The sequence below is a fragment of the Labrus mixtus genome, chromosome 17 (assembly GCF_963584025.1).
Source record: "Labrus mixtus chromosome 17, fLabMix1.1, whole genome shotgun sequence".
Lineage (NCBI taxonomy): Eukaryota > Metazoa > Chordata > Actinopteri > Labriformes > Labridae > Labrus > Labrus mixtus.
In genome coordinates this window covers 8,422,737-8,446,703 of record NC_083628.1, presented here as the reverse complement: position 1 = coordinate 8,446,703, position 23,967 = coordinate 8,422,737, and the positions used below count along the sequence as shown (strand labels likewise).

Here is a 23,967-nt window from a genome sequence, read left to right as displayed (position 1 = left end):
ACGGAGGATCACAATGACTAACTCGTTAAATAGTGAACTGGCCTTTCTGGAAAAAGCAGTGTCCACGCTAATGACAGACAGTACGATTCTCCCGCAAACAAACAACCTCTCAGTGGCCGTGACTCGCTTTGTGTTGGACTGGACTGCGACCGTACATGCAGCCATGTTGATCTGCGGCTCTGGCACATGTGACTGCCTGTAGCCTTAGTGACTTCTGCTTGCATTGAATACAGTCTCTATGTGGCTCTGTTATTTCTGTGGGAGGGAGGGAGCCAGAGAGACTGGCCGTTCCATTTCCAGTGGCAGTCAACGAGCGTCGGACCCTCTCGCAGAACAGGAGGCTGTGAAACGCTTAGAGCTCCTTGCGCGTTCGGGTAAACACCCTCTTTTGGTCCAGGGCCCCTCCAAGGGTCAATACACTGTTACATCACAAAAGCTGGATTCATGGTTAGTTGCTCTAAGGTCTAAAGGAGGAGAGGAAGGGCACAGTGCTGCCTCTCATTTGCTCTTTGTCACTTTCATACGACTCGTGTAGCTAGCTCCCCGCATCATTATCTTTGTCCCCTCTAATCTCTCACTCACGTCCTCTCCAATTAAACCAAAGTCCTTTCTTTCATTTTATACCTCTCTCTACTTTCATTAACACCACACTTGTGAATGCTGTTTCTGCCCTTTTCAGTCTCTTTAATTTTAGCACAACCTTGTCTTTCTGTCTCTCTTATTTCCTGGATACAGGTAAATGAAGGCTCTGAGAAGTTATAGTGACTGCAGGGGCCACCCGCTGCATACACCACATCTTAAATAGCACCAGGCCTTATGAAGAGGTGGAAGTGAAGGAAGAAAAAAAGATCTTGGCCTTTTGTTTTCCAACAAACATATTGTTGTCAACAAACCAGCAGCAATTTCACCCGCAAAGTTGCTGAATTATAACCTGCTTTGAACACCTTTGAATCTTCACTGAATGGTTTTGGATCATAATAAAAACTTGTTTTTAAATTTGACTACATTTCAAAAAGCGTGCATTTCACGAGCCTAAAACAGATCAGACTGCATATGTTGATGTTGTGCCTGAGAGGGATTCATCCCAAAGAGGACTAACGCTACCTCTTGTGGTTGAATGTGCACAATGCATGCTGCAGAATGAGTCAGTCCATTCATAAAGCTTAGATGTGATTATAAATAACTCTGTTTAATGCAACTTGGACAGTTATGTAAAAGAAAGGGATTGCTGAGAAGACAATCATCCTTCAGATGAACCAAATGCACAGACTACACCAATCCCTTAATCCACTTGTACATAGAGAGAGCTTGTTACAGAAAGTCTAATAGTCAAGAGACAGAGAAAATGAGTAGCTAGCAACGGCCTACTATATTTTTCCTTGAGCATATACAATAATTAACTTTATATATACGTTCCAGGACCCAGTGCTTAGCCATCCCCAGCTGTATATTTTTGGTGCCAGCAGCCAGGCTGAGGCCACTGTCATTTCATGGACTCAAGTCTTCTGCAGCCTTGTCTCGTATGAGGCCTCCTGGCTTGAACCGCCACACTTGTTTCAGTAAACCAAACCCTAATGACAGGCTTGTCTAAAGCTGGAGTCAGTAAAAATGCTTCTGGGCACTTGTGTTTGTCTATGTCTATTTCCTATATCTTCTGCTCTGAGTTTATGTGCGCTTTTCCTCTAGATTCCAGGTTTCTGCTTCCGGTTATGGGAGAAAATGTTATTTCAGCCATAAAAAAAACTGGCATTCGGACATTTGTCCTTCTGGTTTCAGCTACTGAAATAGAAGGTAAGTATGCAATTTATAAAATTTGATTTCACTCCTTCCCTCTCTCAGAAGCAGGCAGGATGCGCGCTCAACTGAAACCCTGGTGGGGCCCTGTTTTTTTCCTCTTTTTTTCAGGGCCTATTTTCAATGGGGCCTTTCTACAAAACTCATTAATATCATAGTACAGTCACACCTATATTCGCTAGCTGAACTTCCTGTTGAAATCCAAACAGGTCAGAAAGAGACAGATGGACTTTTGAGAATTCCCCATGTTTGCCGCCCACTAGAACAGCAGGCCTGTGTAGCGCAGGCGCTCGGTCTTATGAAGGGCACTCACTAAGGGCTCACTGAGCCTCGTTTCACAGAAACATCCATCAAAAGGCTTCATTTAACTAGAGATGAAAGATGAGCTTTTTAACTCCTTCCTCTACCCTAAGCCTGGCCTGTTGACTCTCTCACCTGTTTACGTTCTGATGCATAAACATCGAAAGCACCTTCTGTACGCGAGGCTCCATAATTCACATGATTAGTGATAGCCTGCATGATGAAAAAAATATTGCCCATGTGCCTTGATCAAATGAATGCTCTGTTCTGCACAGGCTACAACTCACTGTATAAACATGTATGTTAGGATGTGTAGGATGTACTCTTGCAGCAAACAACAGCATCACTCTTGGTCAGATACACAAAATTAAACTCCTGGACAAATGTCCAAGACAGTCTAAATTTCTTTATGTGGTTGGGAGTTTACCATTATGGCTGTTGTGAGAATAATTTTCGGTAGTAGTACATTATAAGTCACATGAGAGTCTGTCTGATAAGCCAATGAAAACATCAAATGCATGGCAGGTGAAAAATTGCAATTGTGCCGCTTTGTATATTAGTTTGCAGCAAATTGTGTGTGAGTGTAAAAACAAAAGGAAAGACAACCGGTCAGTGTGACCCACTAACAATGGCATATAGACACTTTTTGTGAACTAAGCATTTACTCTCATGGTGCATGTCACAATGTATCTTTTACACCTGCAAAGGGGATTTAGGTAATTGGATAACAATACAATATTATTTTCACGTGTTTATGTATGGTTATTTCAGGGCTCAAAATAATATTGTTCATGATAATTTGGGGTCATGAAGTACCTTTAAAGGTGCCAATCAGGTGTGGCTGTATGAGTTTAACTTAATCCACAGTCTTTGGTTAATCTCACAGCAGTCTTTGGCTAGAATTAAGTTCATGATTCAAATGTTCAGCCTTTCCACACACTCCTTAGCTTCTTCTAAGGAAAGAGTTATAATGAAAAGCTACATTTTGTTAAATCGTTCAGCATTTGAAGTGAAGGTAACAACTCTTTTTTTTTAATTATCCCTATAAAATGTTGCAGTTTACAAGATACCATGAGGAAATATTTTGGCACAAGCTCATAGCCTTCAGGGGACAAAGATGGTACTTAGTCTTAGATGCTCAAACAGCACAATCATCAACAAACAGTCACAGGATTGACATGCATGTGCCACAAAACTGAGGCCCTGTTACTGAAACGAAGACATACAGTGTCCAACATATTTATATATACGTGCATATTATATGTATTAAAATGTAGAACTTTGTACTTAAAAGGGTGGAGCACTTCCCGACATTAAAATACTATATTCAGGCTGTCGCAGGGTTCGTAGGAATGTATGTGGGTGAGTCATGTGCGTCTGCACTGTATGTCTTAACATAAAACTGCGAACATGCATCAAAGGAAGTGGCACCCCTCAAGCGAAATATGGCACCACACAGCACTGCTTACCTGCCTTTTATATTCCATAAATATTTCTAAAGGTGCAGTCATTTCTACTTGATACTTATCTTTTAGAAAACTACGCAGGGAGGCCATTAAAAAAAACAAAAACATTTTTAATGAACCAAGATGAAACACAAAACCCCCTTTTGCAAAGATCATTCTGAACCCAGACAGTTAACTGTGAGACTATTTTATCACTAAGAATTTCAAAGTTATTGGTAACAACACTTAACACCTAAATCAACATAATTTAACTCTTACCTTGTTATTTACACACTATATATTTATTTATATATACTTTATGTTTACACACACACACATATATACAGTACATATATATATATATATATATATATATATATATATATAATGTATGCAAGTAATGACTAAGTGTAATTAGTTGTGCAAAACATTACAAATATATTTTTTTCCATTACACATTGAACTACTGTCATGAAAACTGTGTGTAAAGTAACATGTGGGTCAAACCAGAGAATGGTGAGGGTGGTGAGTTTTTAAATAACATCGAAATCAGAGCATGCAAATGCTAAAGTATTGTGACTTTTGAACCCTACTAAAGGTCCAGAAACATCTCGCTGAGCATCACATGCATCTCTGTAATATAATTTGATCCCGACTGCTATATGCTCACTTCTTTTAAAGTTTGTGCCCAAAGATTGTATTGCTTACTTTTGCAAACAATTAGTCTACATTCAAAGCCGTGATAAACCAGATGATATCATCAGTAATGAATGATGATGTTGGCCTGATGATGTCATCATCTCTCAAACCTACAGAAAGCCTTTAACAACCGCCCTCACAGGCCTCACAGTCCTCACAGTATTAGACTCCCTAGAACAAGTCAAATTATCTTCATGCGTAAAATAGTTGTATGCCTCTTTTAGAAAATGTCTTTATTCCCAGCTGGATTGTAAGATGAAAGCCAGATGAGATGAGTGAAGACCCTTTTAATCAACAATAAAGATACACACCCAGCATTCTTTATATAGCAGTTGACCATGAAGAGGTGGGTCAGTCTACAACAGAATACCAGGCCCTCAAATAACCCCAGAGCGGCAGGAAACATACTCTGCTCATAGTGCCAGCACAACACTGGTGCTTGCAAACTGGTCTGTAAAATTCTTTTTTGTCTCTGTTTCACTTGTGTTATTGCATATCTGTCTGTGTAGTTACAAGAATGCAAAAGACTGCGGGAAAGACATAATTGAAAGAGAAGATGCAACTTCCGATATTAAAAGCAAAAGAAAAATGAGACAAAATAGAGGGTTAGCATAACTTAGCAAGACACAATAAGGCCAAACCAGTTTGTTGGCGACTTATCCAACAGACAGAATAATTTGGTACCAGAATAGAGCCTGTATAGTCGAGTACACGCCAAGTCAGAGCTATCATTACAAAAAAGTTGCTTCTCTTTCACAACAGGAGACAATGGACTTTGTTTTCTTTAAACTGTTAGCATCCACTAAACACTGAAAAGGAATCCCAGTAAAAGAAAATTACAAACACAACATACAGTTCTGGCAGGGAGACCAATAAAAAGTATAATGAGATGCCCTATGATAATGCACAGATGAATGATACCAGTAAACCCTGTTGACCCACAGAAGTTGCAAATCTCAGTGCTATGAAACCTCTGCCTGATTCAGTCACAGTGGAAAAGCAGCTTACTGTAGTGTGTATCACGTCTGGCTGGTTGAAAGTCCTCTTAGAAACAAAACTCTATTCAGGGCAGATTAAGATCACATTCTGAGGGAGGACAATGGGACCACTGATCTGGGGCCAGAAGAAATAGAGAAGATTACTTTACTGACCTTAGCTTGAGATTCACCTTTTTCCTCCAGACGACTGATGTTTCTAAAAAGAAACCAAAGACACTTGAGGTAAATCTTCAGTCCACTGGCGTTTTGAGTTAAGTGTCATAGAGATTTATAGATCCAATTCCAGTAATCCCATCAGCTAAACTGCTGATGAAACCCTTTTCTGGTTAGCTATGAAGTTTAAGTATGAATGCAACATGAAGTTTCTCCTTGCTTTGGACAACAATAACCCTGTTTATAGGATGTCCATGCTTTGGATGGGACCAAGTAAGAAATGATAAATCTCTGATTGTTCAACTATCTACAGCAATAGTTTAGTAATTTGGGAAGCGTGTTCCTTTATTTCAGCTGGAAAGATTAATGAGAGGAATGATACATCAATTAGCTTAGCTTAGCACAAAGACTTGTAATTGGAGGAAACAGCTAGCCAAGTCATGAACCCTGCCAGCTGCCGGCTTAAGTTCTATATTAGCTTCAAACAGACAGATAAGAAAGTAGTATCAATCTTTCATCTGACTCTCACCTTGAAAGCAAGAAAAACATTTTCAACAAAATGTCCAACAACTGATTTAACTGCCTCAATCTTAATCAAATCTCTTAATTTACCAATCCTTTGTACTATTGTACAAACAAAATAGATACCACACTGATGGAAACAACATGGTACTGGGTGGAAAGCAAATTTATCAGTGGGTTAACAATTTACTGTGAGGTTTTTACCACACAGTGTCTTGTCATGTTTTAGCTTACTGAGGTGGCAACATCCACACCAACTGAGGGGAATAACAAAGTAATATTGCGGGAAAAATACGGTGCTTGGTTGCACTCAGTTCCTTTTCGGCCTATAAAAATAGCTGTACAAATAAATCTGTGGCCAGTGGATCAACCTCAGCCTCAACCATGACCACAAAAGTTAGATATGGGTCTGATATGCAGATCCTACATATGAGCATTGATTTTGGACACCGACAAACCCTTAGGTTCCTTTGGAGCCATGGACGAGGAAGCTGAACTGGCAAGTGTTGATTGATGAGGTGGTTTTATTGGGAAACGCAGCTTTAGAATTACTATCATTACAAGTAAAGCTTCCCTGTAAAACCTCTACACACACACTGTATGATCCCTCTAGCGCCCTCACTCTTTCCCTCACACAGAGTTAGAATATCTTTATATTTTCTCAGACCAATTACAATGTCGAGTAGTAGTCAATGCTTTTGAAAATAACAGCTGTAAAGTATAGTCGAAGAGACCGCATAGCCTCACCAAAGCCCATCAACATGTACCCACTCTCTAATCACGTGACCTTATATGCTCTATAACAGATGAGCCTCCACCCAACTCTGATTGAGACAGTGACTGAGGATCTCTTTAAATAGAGCCAGCAGAGCCTCAGTAAACTGACAGGCCCGGCTCATTGGCGGACAACTGGTAGTACCATTGGTTATCACCAAATGTTAAATTATTTTGAACGGGCTGCCCACTTAAGTCCAAACATTGGCACTGTTGGAAATAGGATCCAACCACATGCAACCTGCCAACATTTTGTAGACATTCAGGACATGGTGGTTATGTAACATTTCTGGAAATCCAGGATAGGATAAGTGTTTTTCTTCTGTAATTAGGCCCACATATGACTTGTTTTTTTCTCCCCATTAACATTCCATCATCAGCTAGATAACATGTTTAGCTTGGTAAGAATTATTGTCCGAAAATAAGAAATTTGTTCATTAATGAAATAAACTTTAAATACATTGACAACTTTTAAGCTGTACCTGTGTTCCTTCCCTACCTGTTACATTGGGTATTATAATGAAATATTTATGTTTGATGGACTTATATTGATCCAGATGGAGTATACTTTGGTATCAAAGTCATTATGTAACTAACACTACAAACTATACAATGTTTGATTAAAACACAATCACTAAAACTGCACTGTACAAGAGGCAGAAAAACCTTGGCTTGGCAATGTTACCAAAACCTCAAGGGAAGATTACGGAGTTTACAAAAAGGGAAAGGAGAAGAAACCACGAATGTCGTCAAAAAAAAACTAGGTTTATCCTTGAGGTTAGTGCTTCTACGTAGATGTACGTGGGTTGAAGGACCACATGAACACTGAGCCTCTGATCTGAACAGAAAACTCACGAGGATCTGTAACGATTGTGTGCACACGTATAAAAACGCACCCTGTATGTTCCCACGAATGATACATGTGCACAAACATGCAAAACCTAAATCCCAGACAATTATTTCTTTCACCAGTAGAGACCCTATAACCCTCCCCTCAAATCAGTGGCTGTGGCTCTAGAGCCCCGGACTTGTTCCTTCAGTGTAAACATTCTAAATAAACCAGTGTTTGATGAATCCTCCTCTGCAGAGATGCATCTCTCTGAGGGGAAGCATTCATTAGGTCACTGCACCACCCACATTCAGTTTACCGACCCCTCGACCTCACATTAACAATCTCAGCAGGCTGTGTTACTGTATGAGTGTGTGTGTGCGTGCATTCAAAGTGCTCATGTGGTTTGGTTGGTCTGAAGGCTTTCCCGCCCTGCAGACCCTGTTACACTTTCTCCTGGAAAACCCTTCTAGACCTCAACAGAGATTTTGAGCCAGTATGTTAGCCTCTGTTGATAATTCTGAATAAGGAATTACTCACAAACACTTTTAGCAACTTTTTCAGTTCCACAGTAGCAAGAAGAAAAAAAAAACCAGCATGCGGTTTTGGTCTTAAGAAAAGTATGTTCCTTCTGTAAGTGTGGACATAAGGCCACAAGTTGGATCTAGCTTTTACGGTACCCAAACGGAACAGTTTAACATTCTTGAAAATATGCTTATGCTAGTATGCCATGATTAAAACAAGGCACCACTCTCCTATCTGAGTTTTAAATGTTTAGCAGGAGGCAGGAGACTTAGCTTATCACTAAGTAGCTTGCATCTTGTTTGTTTCATCCATTAAAAACTAGTGGAAAAACTAATTAGAAAATTTAGGGGACTCAGTGCTGGGTTATTTAACCTGGGTACAGTGACTTGGAGTCTCCAGTGGTTGCCCTAGACAAAGCAAAACTAGCTGCTTCCCCTCAGTCATATGCAATTCTAAGCTAAGCAATCTGTAGTTTTATATATAACTAGAAGTGGGCTCTACTAACCTTTATAAACAGGACGATGAATGTAAAACCTGTTTCATACTGACAGAATCCCACTCTTTCAGACCTTCATTCTTATCATAATTAAGTAGGAAAATAGTCTGACCGAAACTGAGAAGAAAATATTTCTGTTATGATAATGAAGGCGTTGTTTGTGATCTTTTGATTTTAAGACCTAAAATGAATCATTTTTTTTGTTGGATGGCGAATTAGAACACACAAAAGAATAGAGTGATAGGCCTACTATCGATTTCATTGATTTTTTTGACAGTAGTAGAATGTAGTAGGCGGTTTCAAAAAAAGCCAGTTTTTAAGAGAACTGAGATGCAGGGTGGGTATCATGTGGTGCTGAGTCCAGGGATGTAAGGTGTTGACGCTTATTAATACAGATTAATCCTGGAGAGCGATCTGGGTTTAGACTGATGGTATGCCAGTCAAATTGTTGCTATGATTGGTCAGCGGCCAGAGTGATTGTAGACATGCTGAGTTGTTATTCTTTGGATACCTCAGGCTAATGTGGTGAGACAGGAAGCCAAGGAGATCTTTGCAAACACAGTGGAACCTGGCCAAGGTGGAGTAGAGAGTTGCGGTGTGAAACACCGGCCATAAAACAGAAGAGTGAGATCTGTAGAGCACCCAAACATTTTGTTCAAACAGCTTCGTGGTGTTGGGACAAAAGGCTTAACTTCCCTTTTCAGGAATGTAGGGAGCGAAGAAGTACTTTGAGAATAATGTCAAGGAAATTGCTCAGACTCTAACATGGAAGTGAGACAGACTTCTGTCCTGTGGGTTTCCATGCTCACACATTTAAGTTACGCTAAACCCATTATAAATAACACCACAGTTTATTGCTAGAAATTAAAAGTCTGGAAACACTTGTTGTAATTCTTTTAACTGCTGCCTGTTAATTGAATTGTGACTGTTTGGTGTGAAGTAGTGGGATTTATGGATTTAATTCCTAAATACCAGTTTTTAATGGAAGAATTTAAGAGACCATCCTATCACATGTTCAGAGAGACTGCAAAGCATTATGTAAGTTTTCCTCACAGGCTAAACACAAAATACTCTTAGGGAGACGTGTTTCTAGTTGCTATACCTCATGTTGGGCACTGGATGTCCCTCTTGGTATGGCATGTTCAGTGAACCGGCTCTTGCTCTGGAATTGGGGTGACAAATGAAAAGAATTCTTGAAAACAGGTCGATATGTCTATAATAAATCACACTCTGTCTATAGTAAACTTAATTCAAGTTTACGTACAAATTGTAAATAGTGGTTTCTAGCTTATAAAATAATGAAATACTTGATTTTACAATACACCGACTTATTACTTGTGAATAATTTCTCAGGGACAAGCTTCAACTCAACAGGACCTAGATGTCAGAATAAATAGTCTACTGTATCTTACCACTTTTTGTTCTCGTTTTAAAAGAGATTCTCACCAAATGTCACCCACACAGCTGTTCTCAACTATGCTTGCCTGATTAGACCCCTGCTCAGAACTGTGTGGGCTAGTAGACCCCGTAGGCCTGCTTTATTGACATCTCCCTGACTCACCTGTCTGTAAGTCCACATTTAAAACGAACCAGACTTTTACGTCTTTTATAACAGGGAAAAACACTCATATTTAGTGAATAATTTTAGCAGTCGGAGGTTGAAATGCGAGAAATTAAATGTACAATGCAAGCACAATGCATTTCGTATATTACTAGTAAAAAACAAGTGCTTACAGAAATACACAATCCATTACAAAGCCACCACAAATTGCACCTGTGGGTTTAAAAGTGCGCCAGGTTAGAGTCGACACTTCTGTAGCACTTGTTGAAGTTTAATACGGTGAAGAAAAGTCATCCAACCTGACTGTAGAAACAGCAACACACAACTCCAGCTGGCTTTAGATCACGAGAGGCACACACAGCACTTAGCAAGTACCGTAGCTAAAAACATTCAGCTCACAACTGCTAATACTTTATGCTTTATTTCAGACCCATAGGTCCATATCATTACTTACGGTGTGACTGTGAATGCAAGCTCCGTCCGACAGTCCACTTCTTCACCACCCTCTGCAGGTTACATTTTCTCTCCCCCTTTTGCTGCAATAATATTTAAAGCGCTCTTTAGGCTACTGCTCTCTTAACACAAACTTGTTTTGTTTACTAAAAACTCGTCATATGCAAGCAAGACTAGTAGGCTAACTGTTGGAGAAAGGTTTACTTTCTATCTTACCATTCAATCAAACTTTGAACGATATAACCCACCAATCAAACTAGCAGAAAAAAGGTAAAAGGTAATCATCACTGTCAATTGCGTCTCTCAAAAATATAATTAAAAAAAAAAGTTTGTTTAAAGTTTTTGTATTTTTTGGTAAATACCATATCATTAAAATGAAATGGCCAGATAATAAGCCAAATATTTAATTTAACTCAACCTATTTACAAATATGAATACACCATTTAAAACAAGAAAGCAGTCTGTGCAATCATATCAACATAGCCTACAAAATGATTAAATAATGACCAGACTTCCACCACTTTATTGGGCTATTATTATTAGTTAATCTAATACTGTCACATTATTGAACGTTGATAACTGTAACTGAGGCCCATTTTTTACTTTATGCGCTTTTTTTCTAAGTCCCCTGGCACAGTGAAACTCATTAAGAAGGCCTGCTCTGTGACAGGCTGCAAGCTGGACTCTTTTGTAGTGGTGACAGAGAGGAGGACTCTTAACAAGCTGTTATCCATTATGGATAATCCTGATCACCCTCTGCACACCCTACTGGACAAACAGCGGAGCAGCTTCTCCAACAGACTGACACAACTCCGCTGTCACAAGGACAGATACAGGAAATCTTTCTTACCGAAGGCCATAACTCTGTACAACAGCTCACCTCATGCGAGCAGAGAACTGTCATCATGATAATATCTGTCTCTCCATACTGTAATCTGTTCTGCACATGTTAAATTTACAAATTATCCCTGCACTCATGTTCACTTTATTTGGCTGTCTACTCGCCGTTATATTGTATAGTTTCTGCTTATAATATGTCTACACTCATGCACTTTAACTTATGTCAATACTGTCCATTTACGACTCTGTTTTTGCACATTTACATTCAATCTTCCATATTTAATCTTCCTATTTAAGACTAGTAATGCTTAGTTAAATCCTGGTTGTACATATTCCCATTCTTACTTTTGATATTTTTAGTGCTTATCTACTTTGTATTTAATGTTATATTGTGTTTAGATTTGCTAACATTGTGTTTTTTGCTCATATTGTGTGTTTGGATAACCTGCTGCTGTAACGCCACAATTTCCCAGTTTGGGATCAATAAAGTAATTCTATTCTATTCTATTCTATTCCTCTTTTTGTTTTTATTGTTTGATGAATATAAGCCAGACTGATGTATCCATTTGAACAGATTGTTTTATCCCATAACTTTCCCTAGCAGAATAGCTTAAGAGTTCGGCTGTGGCATGAAATAGATAGGCCTATTTTCGCACTGGTTTAACAATTACCTCTCAGTGGTCAATGTCAATCACCTCCACATGTAACTCTGTGCACCACAACTAACAGAAATATTTTATTGGATTTGCACAATGTAATGCAAAATACGCTTAAGGAAAAAATATAAAAAATGCTTCCTCTAATGGAGCTCCCATTCTTTGTTGAATTAGCATTAACATTGATTAATATCTTTATTTTGAAAATCTAAATAAAAGGACAACAAGATAAATATACTTTGGAAGAACAAAATCATAAACAGTACAGCTATACAACAATCTTAATTGCAAATTCACATAAGCACACACACATATATATTACATATTTGAAAAAGAGCAGGATAGCCTATTCACATATCTAAATCCTGTAAATAAGTTACACTGAGGACGGTCCCAAGTCTTTGTGTAACCATTATTTTCAACCGAGTCAAAAGCAAAGTCAAACTATAGGCCAGCCTTTCCAAACTCATATACCTAAAAGATATTTAATTTCTACAAAAATCTTAATAAATGTTCCTGCTTGAATGCTTCTGAACTTAGAATTTAATACAGATTTTCCTACTAACCAAATTGACAACAAACTTATTTCAACCCTACTTTCTGTCAGTCTCTGTCGGCTCTGAACTAATCACACATCCTCCATCATTAACCATGCCATTCAGCTTGGCCTTAGGAGTTGAAAAGGGACAGTTTGTCCAGGTATGTTAGGGCCTTGCAGGTCACGAGACCATAGTAGGTCTTTAAAAGTGAGCATCTCCCACCCTCCTGTCTCAGGTCTGCCCAAACTCTATCTAGTTCTTGGCTTCCCATCCCTGCTGAGCTGAACAGGTAGCGGTAGCAGCATGCGTTGTAGCGGATATGTTTCCCTCCAGAGAACCTGGCACTGTGGGTTGGTGCCACTCCAGCTTTCTGGGCACAAAGACCCACAAAAACATCAGTTGGTACAGGCGCACGGACTGCTGTGGATGCTACGTACACTTTTCTAACCACATCTTGGGATAGAACATAAGCTGTGTCGTCACAGTATTCGGGCAGGTATTTGTCAGGGTAAAAAGCTGGGGGGAGATAGCCAGGACTGTTGGGGTCCCTGTCAGGAGAGTCTCTCTGGAGCACCCTGCCAAGGTAGAGATCTTCAGGGTGCCTGTGCAACCCGAGAAGGTAACCTCCAATTGCAGGGAGATTGACGAAGACCGAGTCCTTTGTAAGCAGAACAAAGCGCGCCATGGGACAGAAAGCAATCACCCAACGGAGAGCAAGAACCGTTTTTTCTGTTGGGCCACGGCGGGACGAGTCGGAAACAGCGTGACCTTGCACCATGTCTCCATAGCGTTCAGATTCTGTCAGAAGGGAGTCTTGTGCAGCGGCCGTCTGAGTTGATCCTAAGAAGAAGAGAATCCGTGCCGGTAGGCCTTGGACGACCGTTTGATTGGCCCATGTCCTTCTGACTGCGTCTCTTTGTGTGCTATTAGTTGTCGAACTGAAGACTAGGGCGAGGAGGAAGAGATCGGAGTTCCTACAGGCATCAGGGTTAGCAATAGGGTAGGCCCGCGATATGTTCTCTTTGACGTTGCTCAGGTCTAGTTTCCTTGCTTTCTCTCTTACATCAACAACCATGCCGTCAGTGTAGACCCCCGGTGTGGGCTGCAGGAGGTACTCCTCGACGAAGTCTGCGCCAAACAACAAAGCATGGAAGAGGAGCACGTTGAAGATGAGGAAACACCACTGGTGGGTACGCAGCTTGCACAGAGAGAACTGGAGCATGAGACAGAAAAAAAGAGCATGAAACACAATAAATGTAGCCAATAGAACTTGGGCAAAATTGTACGAGTTGGTAAGAATCGACACAGTACCTGCATGACACCTGCCTTAACAGCCTTGTTGTTTCTTTGCATTTATTTGGTGCTCGTGATCCCTCTGAAATCTCCCCTACAACAATATGCGCTGACAGACAAGGTTTCCACTTTCATGAAACTCTAGCAGCATGTAACTCTGCACCCCGACCCTGTCACATGCTTCATCAAGAGGAGTGTGTCCTGCATCATGCATACAAAGTGAATGATTTTGAGAAGGAACAGTTTGTTTACACCAAAATGCTTTACTTTTAATTGTAATTTTTGACTGATTAAGGTTCTTCCTTGAAAAGGTCAACTGACTTCATAAAACTTCTTAAAATGATTTCCGCTAATCTTCCAAACAATCTATGAATGTATAATGTTTTGGTTTTCAAGGTTTTTTATGCAAAGAAGATGTCTCCTGTCTAACTCTTAGTGAATCTAGCCTGGTGGTTCAAGTTGCGTTCTTTTCAGGATACAAACTGGACCATGATGGGCTTGACAATCATGCTTGAAATTTGCCTCCTTTAAGATGAATGTGAAAACAAGCTGTTTGAGTCTAACTGTGCACAACAGAGCTCAGACAACCAAGTTCAGTAAGAAACGTGCAATTTTGAGTTGGAGAGTGAGTTATGGATTGTGTTTGGCATCAAATTTAAACTGTATGAAATGTTAAACAGTCAATTCCGTAACATTGATGTTTTAAATTTACAGACATTTGCCGGCTCAGAAAGTTTGACAGAAGTCTCAGAAGTTTTGTTCTGAAAATTTGACTATTAGATACTTTTTTTAGACAAAGATTTGTCTATTGAAATATGAAGCAACTCTACACTGTAAAAAACAAAAAGTCATAACCTAACATTTTAAGTTGCTGGTAGTGACGATGATGGTGGCGATAATAATGATGAAGCGAACGATGATGTTGTGGAACATTACTTATTCATTCATTTATTATTTTTATTATAATAATGTCATATAATAATGTTGATTTCAAGTCAAAAGAAATTGATAGACCATTTTGCCTTAACTAGATAATTTCACAGGAACTGAATTGTGATTTAAAGTTTTGTTAGCTTAAAGATTTAAGTACAGCTGACTTAATTGTATTTCTTTGGAATAATCACAAATTTATCTCAACTTATCTTTTTAAGTTCAGTTAACTTAAAATTTTAAGGCAGCACTAACTTTTTTAAGTTGTAACAACTAGTTTTTTTTTTTACAGTGTACTTATAAGCTATTCTTTGGTCTTACTTTACACGTTAAAAAAATCCATTCAGACCATCAAATTTGTAGCTCTGTCACACAGTTTAAAAGGTTCCTTTAACACCGTCTGAAAATGTTGTTTCTACTGACCTCCAGTGTTTAACCTTTTACCCTGCTGCTACAGTGATTTAGAAATGTCCTCCGGTATGTTTATGTACGTCAGTTTCGTTTAAACACAAACTTGTAAAACCTAATGTGTAAAAGTGTGTTCAAATAGCTTGCATGAAATAAAAAGCATCACATTTCAGGAGCAGCTTAGTGCACTTTGCTTAAAACCAATGGATACAAAGGTATGCTTGTTGAAGTGCCTCTGTGAATGCTCACATGCCAAAATGTATACAGCTCCTATTATCTGAGCTGTGGCCTGATGAAGAGAGACGGAAAGCTTTACAGACACAATGGAAGTCAGCCAAGTTTCAAACTTTTAGTCTGTGAAGCAAGGTGAATCCGAGATCAGGGAGAGACTTTAAATCCACATTTGTTTCCTTTTCCCTATATTTGGCTTTAGTATAAACATTACTGAATCAAGTTCAGGTTAAAGTCACTTAGTTAATCAAGCAATATTTAAAGGACTTAACCATGAAGGTCTTTACTGTTGTTGACATGTGACTTCTCACATGAAAACAGATGGGTTGCCAGTTTTTTTTTTTTTATTAACAATTGTACATTGCAATTTCTTGTAGGAATCAAATTTAAATATAGGCTATAATATGTCTACCACATTTTCAACAAGTAGCAGTGATGTATTTCCCTGTTTTGTGACACATTTCTTCAGAAATAATAATAGGCAGTCTTTGTATTTTTATTCCCATTAAACATGTTCCCACTCAGCTACAGTACGAGCAAAGTCTGAAAGCAAGGCCAGACCTAAATTTCATTTTGTTTAACTAGGGATCTAATTTTGCACTCGTGGTTAATATTTGTGTACTCCATGACACAACTTAATTGTAAAATTTAAGGAAGTGGTTTAGAGGTTTTAGGAAACTGTAAAATATGAGTTCCCCGTGTTAAAAGAATACTCGAAGAGACAAAGGGAAGACATTTATACTCAATCCAGAGGGAAATAGATAAAGTAAAATACAGAGGGAGCAACAGAATAGAGGAGGTCGTAATGTCCAGCTTAAGAATTGGTCACGGTAATTTAAATAGCAACTCTACATATCATTGGAAAACATTCATCCGGTCTTTGTGAGATATGCGATCTAGCAGAATGAACATGTAGTTATTAAATGTAGAAAGTATGTAGCACATAGACATAACATGATGTCAGACATGGAGAGAGAGAGGGACTCGTGAGAAGAGATTTAAAAAGTATTTTGGAGTGTGGGGAGAGAGGGAGAGGCCGAAGATGCTTGTTTAAAGATCTCTTGAGAACAGGTTTATTGAGGAGGATTTAGGAATTTGAGTAATAATTGAATCCAGCAGATGGCAGTTATGCAACTTGCCAGCTGCCAATAAAATCCAAAGAAGAAGAAGAAGAAGAAGAAGAAGAAGAAGAAGAAGAAGAAGAAGAAGATTACTCGAAGTGTTCCGCTCAGTCCAGCAGGTGGCGGTAATGCTCAACAACGTTACGTTAGGCAGAAAAGAAGGCGAAGAAGAAGTAGGCGGACTTTTTTGTCGGTGGTTTTTCTCCCAAACATTGAGAGTCATGGCTGCCACCATAGAGAGCTTACTGGAGGAAATCTCCGACGTTGAAGATCCAATTGAGGAGCTGCAGAGTTTGAAAACAGCCTTGATAGCGATACCTGTCAGCGCTTTGAGGGACTCAGTGAGCGGACAGCGTTTCAATGTGATATTCTCCCTGTTAAACTCAGACAACAGGTTGGTTTGGCACAATGATTGTTCACCCATGTCTGTTACAAACTGCTGAGTCAGTCTTATGTCAATATGTTTTGGTGAATATCCAGTCCAGTATGGATGTGAAATAGTATAAAATATTCTTAGCTCAGAGTCATTAAAAATGTGTAGCAGGTTTAAACTGTATGTCTGTGTTCACAGGGAGCAGGTGGAGCTGTGTGTGGACATTCTTGAACGCATCTTGTTGGCCCTCAGCCCTTTGACTCTGTCTCAGAACTACAGGGTGGAGCTGCGGGGGGGTCTGACCCATCCCAATGAAACTGTCAAGATACTGGCCCTGTCACAGGTCAGCTAGTTGCACACAGTACACACACACACACACACACACACACACACACACACACACACACACACACACACACACACACACACACACACAAGTCTCTTACTGCCACTGATATTGACCAGATAACTCTGTCTCTCCATACTGTAATCTGTTCTGCACATGTTAAATTTACAAATTATCCCTGCACTCATGTTCACTTCATTTGGCTGTCTACTCGCCGTTATATTGTATAGTTTCTGCTTATAATATGTCTACACTCATGCACTTTAACTTATGTCAATACTGTCCATTTACAACTCTGTTTTTGCACATTTACATTTAATCTTCCATATTTAATTTACAACCATCTACAACTCTGTTTTTGCACATTTACATTCAATCTTCCATATTTAATCCTCCTATTTAAGACTAGTAATGCTTAGTTAAATCCTGGTTGTATATATTCACATTCTTATTTTTGATATCTTTTAGTACTTATTTACTTTGTAGTTAATATTATATTATGTTTAGATTTGCTAACATTGTGTTTTTTGCTCATATTGTGTGTTTGGATAACCTGCTGCTGTAACGCCACAATTTCCCAGTTTGGGATCAGTAAAGTAATTCTATTCTATTCTATTCTATGATTTTCCTCTTGTCAGATTGGTAGAATAGTGGAGCACCCTGACGCTGCCACCGAAGTCCTCAACAACCATGACATTCTTGGAGCTGTGATCAACTGCATTGGGGAGGAGAAGATGGCTGTGGCAAAACAGGTAACAACTGAAGCTTGAAATGTCCTGCGTTATGTTGGAAGTTAGTCAACAGTGGGGGTTGCAGTGTTTCTTTTGTGTGTGTGTGTGTGTGTTTGTTTTTAGGCCATCCAGTCGTTGTCCAAACTGAGCCACTCCAAGCCCGGGTTAGACAAACTGTTCCAGAGCGACCTGCTGAAAGTTATGAAGGACGTGATGACCAAAAGTGACATCATCAGATACAGAATATATGAGGTACGTTAAAACTGTGTTTCGCTTCACTTGCATTGTGGCTGAACACTCAAATACATCAACACTTTCTTGAGTGACATTTTGTTTGGATGGAATCAGTGAAAAAGATGACTAATCCTTCCATGGAGTCATGCCAGACTGTGGGCTTTTAGTCTGCATTCAGTCTGCAGAATAAACGCAGCAAACATGTATTTTTTTCCTGCTTAGATGTTACTGATGCATGTTCACAAATCAAATAGATGTTTGATTTTTGTTTTCTGATCTGACCTTTGTTCTACCGGTCTTATTTGCTATTACACAAATATAGAGTGACATATTGAACAATTCTCTGCCGGCACTGACAGGTGCAAAACGGAATAAAATAACATTGCAGGCGAGCTTGTAATCATGTACTTGATGGCAGATGAACGACTATTACGTGTATGTACGTATTACCTGGTGTCATAATTTTTTTCTTTTCATACAATCACCTTTCAGTCATAAGAAAGAAAGTTGCACAACACCGCTCATGGTTGATAATTGTAACCGGTTGCCTGGATGGAAAGAGAGATCCGATGCCAAATTCAAATGTCTCTAGTGTGTCCACTTCAAGGCTTTTTTTTTTTTTTTTGCTTCTTGCAGCTGGTGGTGGAAATCTCGTCTGTTTCTCCCATTTCCCTCGGTTACTGCGCCAACAGCAGCTTCATCTCTCAGCTGCTTGGAGAGCTGACGGGAGATGATGTATTGGTCAGGTAATACAACAAATCCTGAAGAGGAAAATACCACATTAGTTTAAACGGCCTTCTCTTTTGCTTTATGTTTCAAGCTGTCGTTTCTCTTTCTCCAGAGCCACAGCCATTGAGATGGTGACCACTCTGGCCAACAGTCAGCATGGCCGGCAATATTTGGCCCAACAGGGTATAATGGACAAGATCTCCAATATGATCAGAGGAGCAGATACAGACCCCTTGTCCTCCCTCTACCTTCCTGGTGAGTCTTGGTAGAAAACCTGCTCAAAGGATATAGTTTATTGTTGTTCTGTCTTGATGTTCAACTTAAACATGATTTTGTGGTTTCCCTTTTCCACAATCTATGAGGATTCATGTGTTTTTCATGCCAGATCATTAGTAACCATGTCTACCACACTGTGCATTATTACTGCATTATTTAAGCTTATTTTAGTCAGATCATAACGCTACACACCCCGAGCAAAATAAGGTACATTTTTTGTGTGCAAGAAAGTCACATATAGTTTTTATTTATAAAAGTAAGGTGTTCATAGTGTCTATAGTTTTTGTTACTTTTAGTATTTACATGGTCGTTTTGTTATCCTTTGATTGACCTCGGCCTTTTTGTGAGCTTACCCCCTGTGGGGCTTTAATAGCTTATTGTATCTTAGATGTGTAAGACTATTTATTTCCAATATTGGAGCAGTAATGACATAATTAGGTCAGATATGCTCTATCAGAAATAAAATATATATTATTTGGAAGAACTTAAGTGGAGGGGAAAAAAAAATTCTCCTCTGATCAACATCATCATAACCAGAGTGCCATTCAGTGCTGCGTTTTTCAGTCCCTGACACTCGTGATAATTATGCAGGTTTGGTGAAGTTCTTTGGAAACTTGGCCATCATGGACAGCCCTCAGCAGGTTTGTGAAACGTACCCGGCCTTCCAGAACAAAGTCTTTGAGATGGCTCTGGATCCGGACCCTGCGATGATCGGTGTTGCTCTGGACACTCTGGGTTTACTCGGATCTACTGTGGAGGGGAAGCAGGTCCTTCAGAAAACAGGTGAGCTCATTTTTTTTTTAAAGCTCTCCTTTAGTAAATGCCTGCTTTACTGAAAGAGGTATTTTAAATGTATTGTCAATGTATACATATGAGTTCAACTCAAAGTTTCTTTCAGTGATAAATAAATGTCCTTGCCCCCTTAAAGAATGTGTTTATGTCTTATAACTCAAGCTCATACCTTGGCTTCTTTGTGTGTCTTTAGGACAAAAGTTTAAATCTGTGTTGTTAAGAATGAGCCAGCTTGCCAGCTCTGGAGCCACGGAGCTCAGAGTGCGCAGCTTGGACGCCATATCACAACTCCTCACCCTTCAGGTATTTATGTACCCATTGGGGGAAAAAAAAAAAAAACAACTTGACATCTGTATGTCTTTTAAATTCTGTCTACAGGGAAACACACATGATCGGTCTATAATTTCTGAATGTTTTATCACAGCCAGAGCAGCAGAATGAAGACCTTTTGGCCCTGACGGAGTCCTGGTTCAAGCTTCTGTCCAACCAGCCCATTGACATGATACGCAACATCAGCACTCAGCCGTTTCCAGAGCTGCATTGTGGGGCTTTACGGATATTCACTGTGAGTGCTCGACTGTTACTAACGACCATCATTTATCTGTGTTACTGATTGTTTTGTAGCCTGTAAAGAAACACCAGTGCTATAACTATTTGAGACTTTTTGCTTGTTGTTTGTATTGTTAGCACAATGTGATGTTTAATGCTTCAGTCATTTTTTTTCATTTCGTGGATATCTGTGTGTTTGTTTCCAGGCCATTGCCTCTCAGCCGTGGGGTCAGAGGTCAATGATCAGCTCTCCCAGCTTCATGGAATTTGTGTTGGATCGTTCAGCGGGTAAGACGAAGGAGGCCAAAGACGCAAAGTTTGAACTGGTGGGGGCGCTCGTGTGTTCGTCGACAGCAGCGGAGATTCTGGGCAGCCAGCACTACATCCGACTGAAAACGTATCTGAGAGAAGGGCCGTACTATATTTCAGCTGTGGCCTCAGTCAGCACAGAGGGAGCAGAATGAGGAGAATACACACACACTGACACACACACACTTTGGTTTCTGGTTAATGCTTAAATAACAGGTAAGTGCCTGAATCATCTGGGTTAACATATACATACGTAATGTGACGTGAACAGAGTTTTTGTCCTTACAAAAATCTGAAGGTGATTTTTACAAGGATGCATCTTCTAATGTTGACAACAGCACACACTTGACTTTACTAAAAAACACAAGCTCATAAAAGGATGGGTTAAGGACTTGAGTATTTACACACAAATACGTTTTTCATCTTTTATACTTGCTTTTCCTGAGACCTCTTTGGTTTATTTAAAACTTAATTCAGGGTTTTTTTTCCCACACTCTATATATTTATCAGACTTTTGTGACAGGACATTAAACTTGTGAGAATTATCTTTACTCAGTTTTCATGAGTAAACCGAGCATTGCAGGCCACCATATCCTCCATATCCTCTAAGTAATGGGGAGTTTTGACAATGAAAAGATTACAATTCTACATTTTAAGAATTCAACAGCATAAGAAATGTGTTCAGTTAACGTAGCTGACTTTGTTTTTTTGAACATGTTCTTTAAGGCAGACTTTGTTTGACAGTTTTTAGTCAGCAGAGAAAAGATGGGAGTGTTTCAAAGAAAGTGTTAAACGGAAAAAAAAAGTCACTAAACAATTTAGAGATAGCAGTAACAGTAGTGGTATGTTAAGGGCACTCCAATTCCGTCTATCATAAGCCCTACGATGCAGTCCTCGATGAAAGTTTAGTTAGGAGAGATACAAAAAAAAAAATGCATGTATCATAACCCAGGGTTTCTGAGTTTGAAACACGTGGAGAATTACAGAGCAGTGTTAATAAAAGACATACTGTATTTACCTTAAGAGGCATTGTGGGAATTGTAGGAGATTGGAGCCTTACCAGAATTAGAGACAAAATGTTTGAATATTTTGAAATCTGTGGCGTCAATGTTAATGAATGAGTCAAGTATCCTTTATATAAAGCTAACATTAAATCACTGGAGTTTCCCTTGAGAACTGGGATCCAAATAAAAGTTCTTGCAGCACTTATGTAACAAGATAGCATTCATGGTTGATGTGTGCTTATAATATACACATACATGTTTAAAAACTGCCACATAACTATTGACGTTAAAAAGTTCCCATCATCACACCAAAGGCTTTTACTTTATATTAAGCATCAATTAATAAAAGGTAAAAATGTACTCTGAAATGTTTACCCTCACACACTTGGTCAGACGTACTCGCATCCTAATATCGCTTTTTTATTTTTATGAAACTGTACTTATCTAAAAATGTCACTTCATAAATCAAATCCCTGCTCTCAAGATTCAAACATTGATTCCATTGGTTTGTGTCAAAAGTATTTTTGTTTGCTAAAGAAATGGAAATGGTGATTTTTCTTTTTGTAATTAAAGAGGTTGTAGTATGAAAAATAATGTGTTTGTTAATTTTTTATTTTTTCCACAAATGCTGTGGAAAAAAAAAACCCAGAACAGAACCTTGTATTTTCTAATAAAAAAATATTTGTAGTAACAGATCATTTAAGGAGACTTTGGATTTAACTATGCTACTTGTCATTGTTATTCATTTAAAAAAGTGAATCCAGCATGTGAGGTGATTTTAAAATGTTTGTCATACATGCTCAAATGAATAGAGTTCGAACCCCCAGTAGCTTTAGTTTGTCATCTCCACTAGAGGGCGACATCTCCCATTTCTTACGCTGAAGAACATACTGAGTGGGGGATTGATATTCTGGCCCTTTCCTAAATAGACAATGTATAAAATGTCCTGTTAGAAATGTAATAATGTATGTTAAGTCAAGTTTGTCTATTTCAAACATTTCAGCAACAAGGCCGTTCAAAGTGTTTCACACGAGACATTAAAAGCATCCAGACACGAGAAAAAGAAACATTAAAACAGAACATTTCAAAATCACTAAAAAAATGATCACAGAGAAGATTAAATGTGAAAATATTAAATAAAACTGAAATAGAAAGATCCAAAAGAAATACAGAAATAGGTAAATCGTGTAAAAATACAGATGTCATATCAGTGACATTTACTCCAAGAATCAAAGTTAAAGTACTTCTACAAAAAACAACCATGTGCTTATAAATTATATATTTTACATGATTGGATTGCTAATACTCAGTAGAATCTTACCGTTGCAACAGGTTGCATGTAAGTTAACTTCTTTAAAAAATAGTGGGTCAGTGTGTCTCCTTGGTTAAAAAGTGAGGTTGTCTCTAATACAAGAAAAATCCAAATAGATCAATAAGATTTTTGTTTTTAAATTTTGATATACAGTAGGAATAAGGAGGCCTTACCTGTAAAAAAAAAAACAATTCAACAATACAGCAAAGATAACCTGAAAATTGGGCTTGAGCGCAGAACATAACAAGTTCCACCATTATGCTGAGTCATCATTTCCTGTAAGTTACAATTGTAATTAAATCAAACAAGTCAACCACTTACCCGTTGATATTTTCCAGAGTTATGTGTCATTTTATGCGATACACTTCATAGAATTAGCTGATGGAAAACCAACTCTCTGAGTGTTTTCATACATGCTTCATGTTACAGGAAGAATAGGAAATTCAGACTTCGAAAGGTGAGTCTGCAAATGACAATGAACCCCAAAAATCCAACCCCAGTTAAACTCCAATACAACTAATCTTGAAGGCTTTGAAAAGAGTGATGTTCTGTTTTTTGCTGTTTGCCATTTTCAGAATTAGGATTTGTATAAAGAAGTGCAGTGGAGGGGTCAGCTTGGTGTGGGAGTACCCACACACCAGATGGGGACTGTCATAGTGCAGGATTAAGGTCTGACTGAATATAGTAACTAAGCTTATGAGAGTTTGTTTTACAAGTAAGCTGAGTCCTTTGCAAAATGCTGATA

General features: G+C 38.8%; 2 protein-coding genes across 2 annotated transcripts; one reads left to right on the top strand and one right to left on the bottom strand.

Moving 5' to 3' along the window:
* Positions 1 to 12,510: 12,510 nt before the first annotated feature.
* On the bottom strand, positions 12,511 to 13,966 carry LOC132992531 (beta-1,3-galactosyltransferase 9). The gene is made up of 2 exons (XM_061061899.1): positions 13,896 to 13,966; positions 12,511 to 13,797 (listed from the first exon to the last, which is right to left on the bottom strand). The coding sequence occupies exons 1-2, from the start codon at positions 13,935 to 13,937 to the stop codon at positions 12,715 to 12,717; spliced, it is 1,125 nt and encodes a 374-aa protein (XP_060917882.1). The 5' UTR covers positions 13,938 to 13,966; the 3' UTR covers positions 12,511 to 12,714.
* A 2,785-nt stretch (positions 13,967 to 16,751) lies between these two features.
* On the top strand, positions 16,752 to 22,557 carry psmd5 (proteasome 26S subunit, non-ATPase 5). The gene is made up of 10 exons (XM_061061263.1): positions 16,752 to 16,961; positions 17,139 to 17,283; positions 17,925 to 18,038; positions 18,141 to 18,269; positions 18,888 to 18,997; positions 19,093 to 19,235; positions 19,848 to 20,039; positions 20,242 to 20,351; positions 20,473 to 20,613; positions 20,804 to 22,557. Exons 1-10 carry the CDS (start codon positions 16,789 to 16,791, stop codon positions 21,059 to 21,061), a joined length of 1,515 nt encoding a protein of 504 aa, XP_060917246.1. The 5' UTR covers positions 16,752 to 16,788; the 3' UTR covers positions 21,062 to 22,557.
* The last annotated feature ends 1,410 nt before the right edge of the window (positions 22,558 to 23,967 follow it).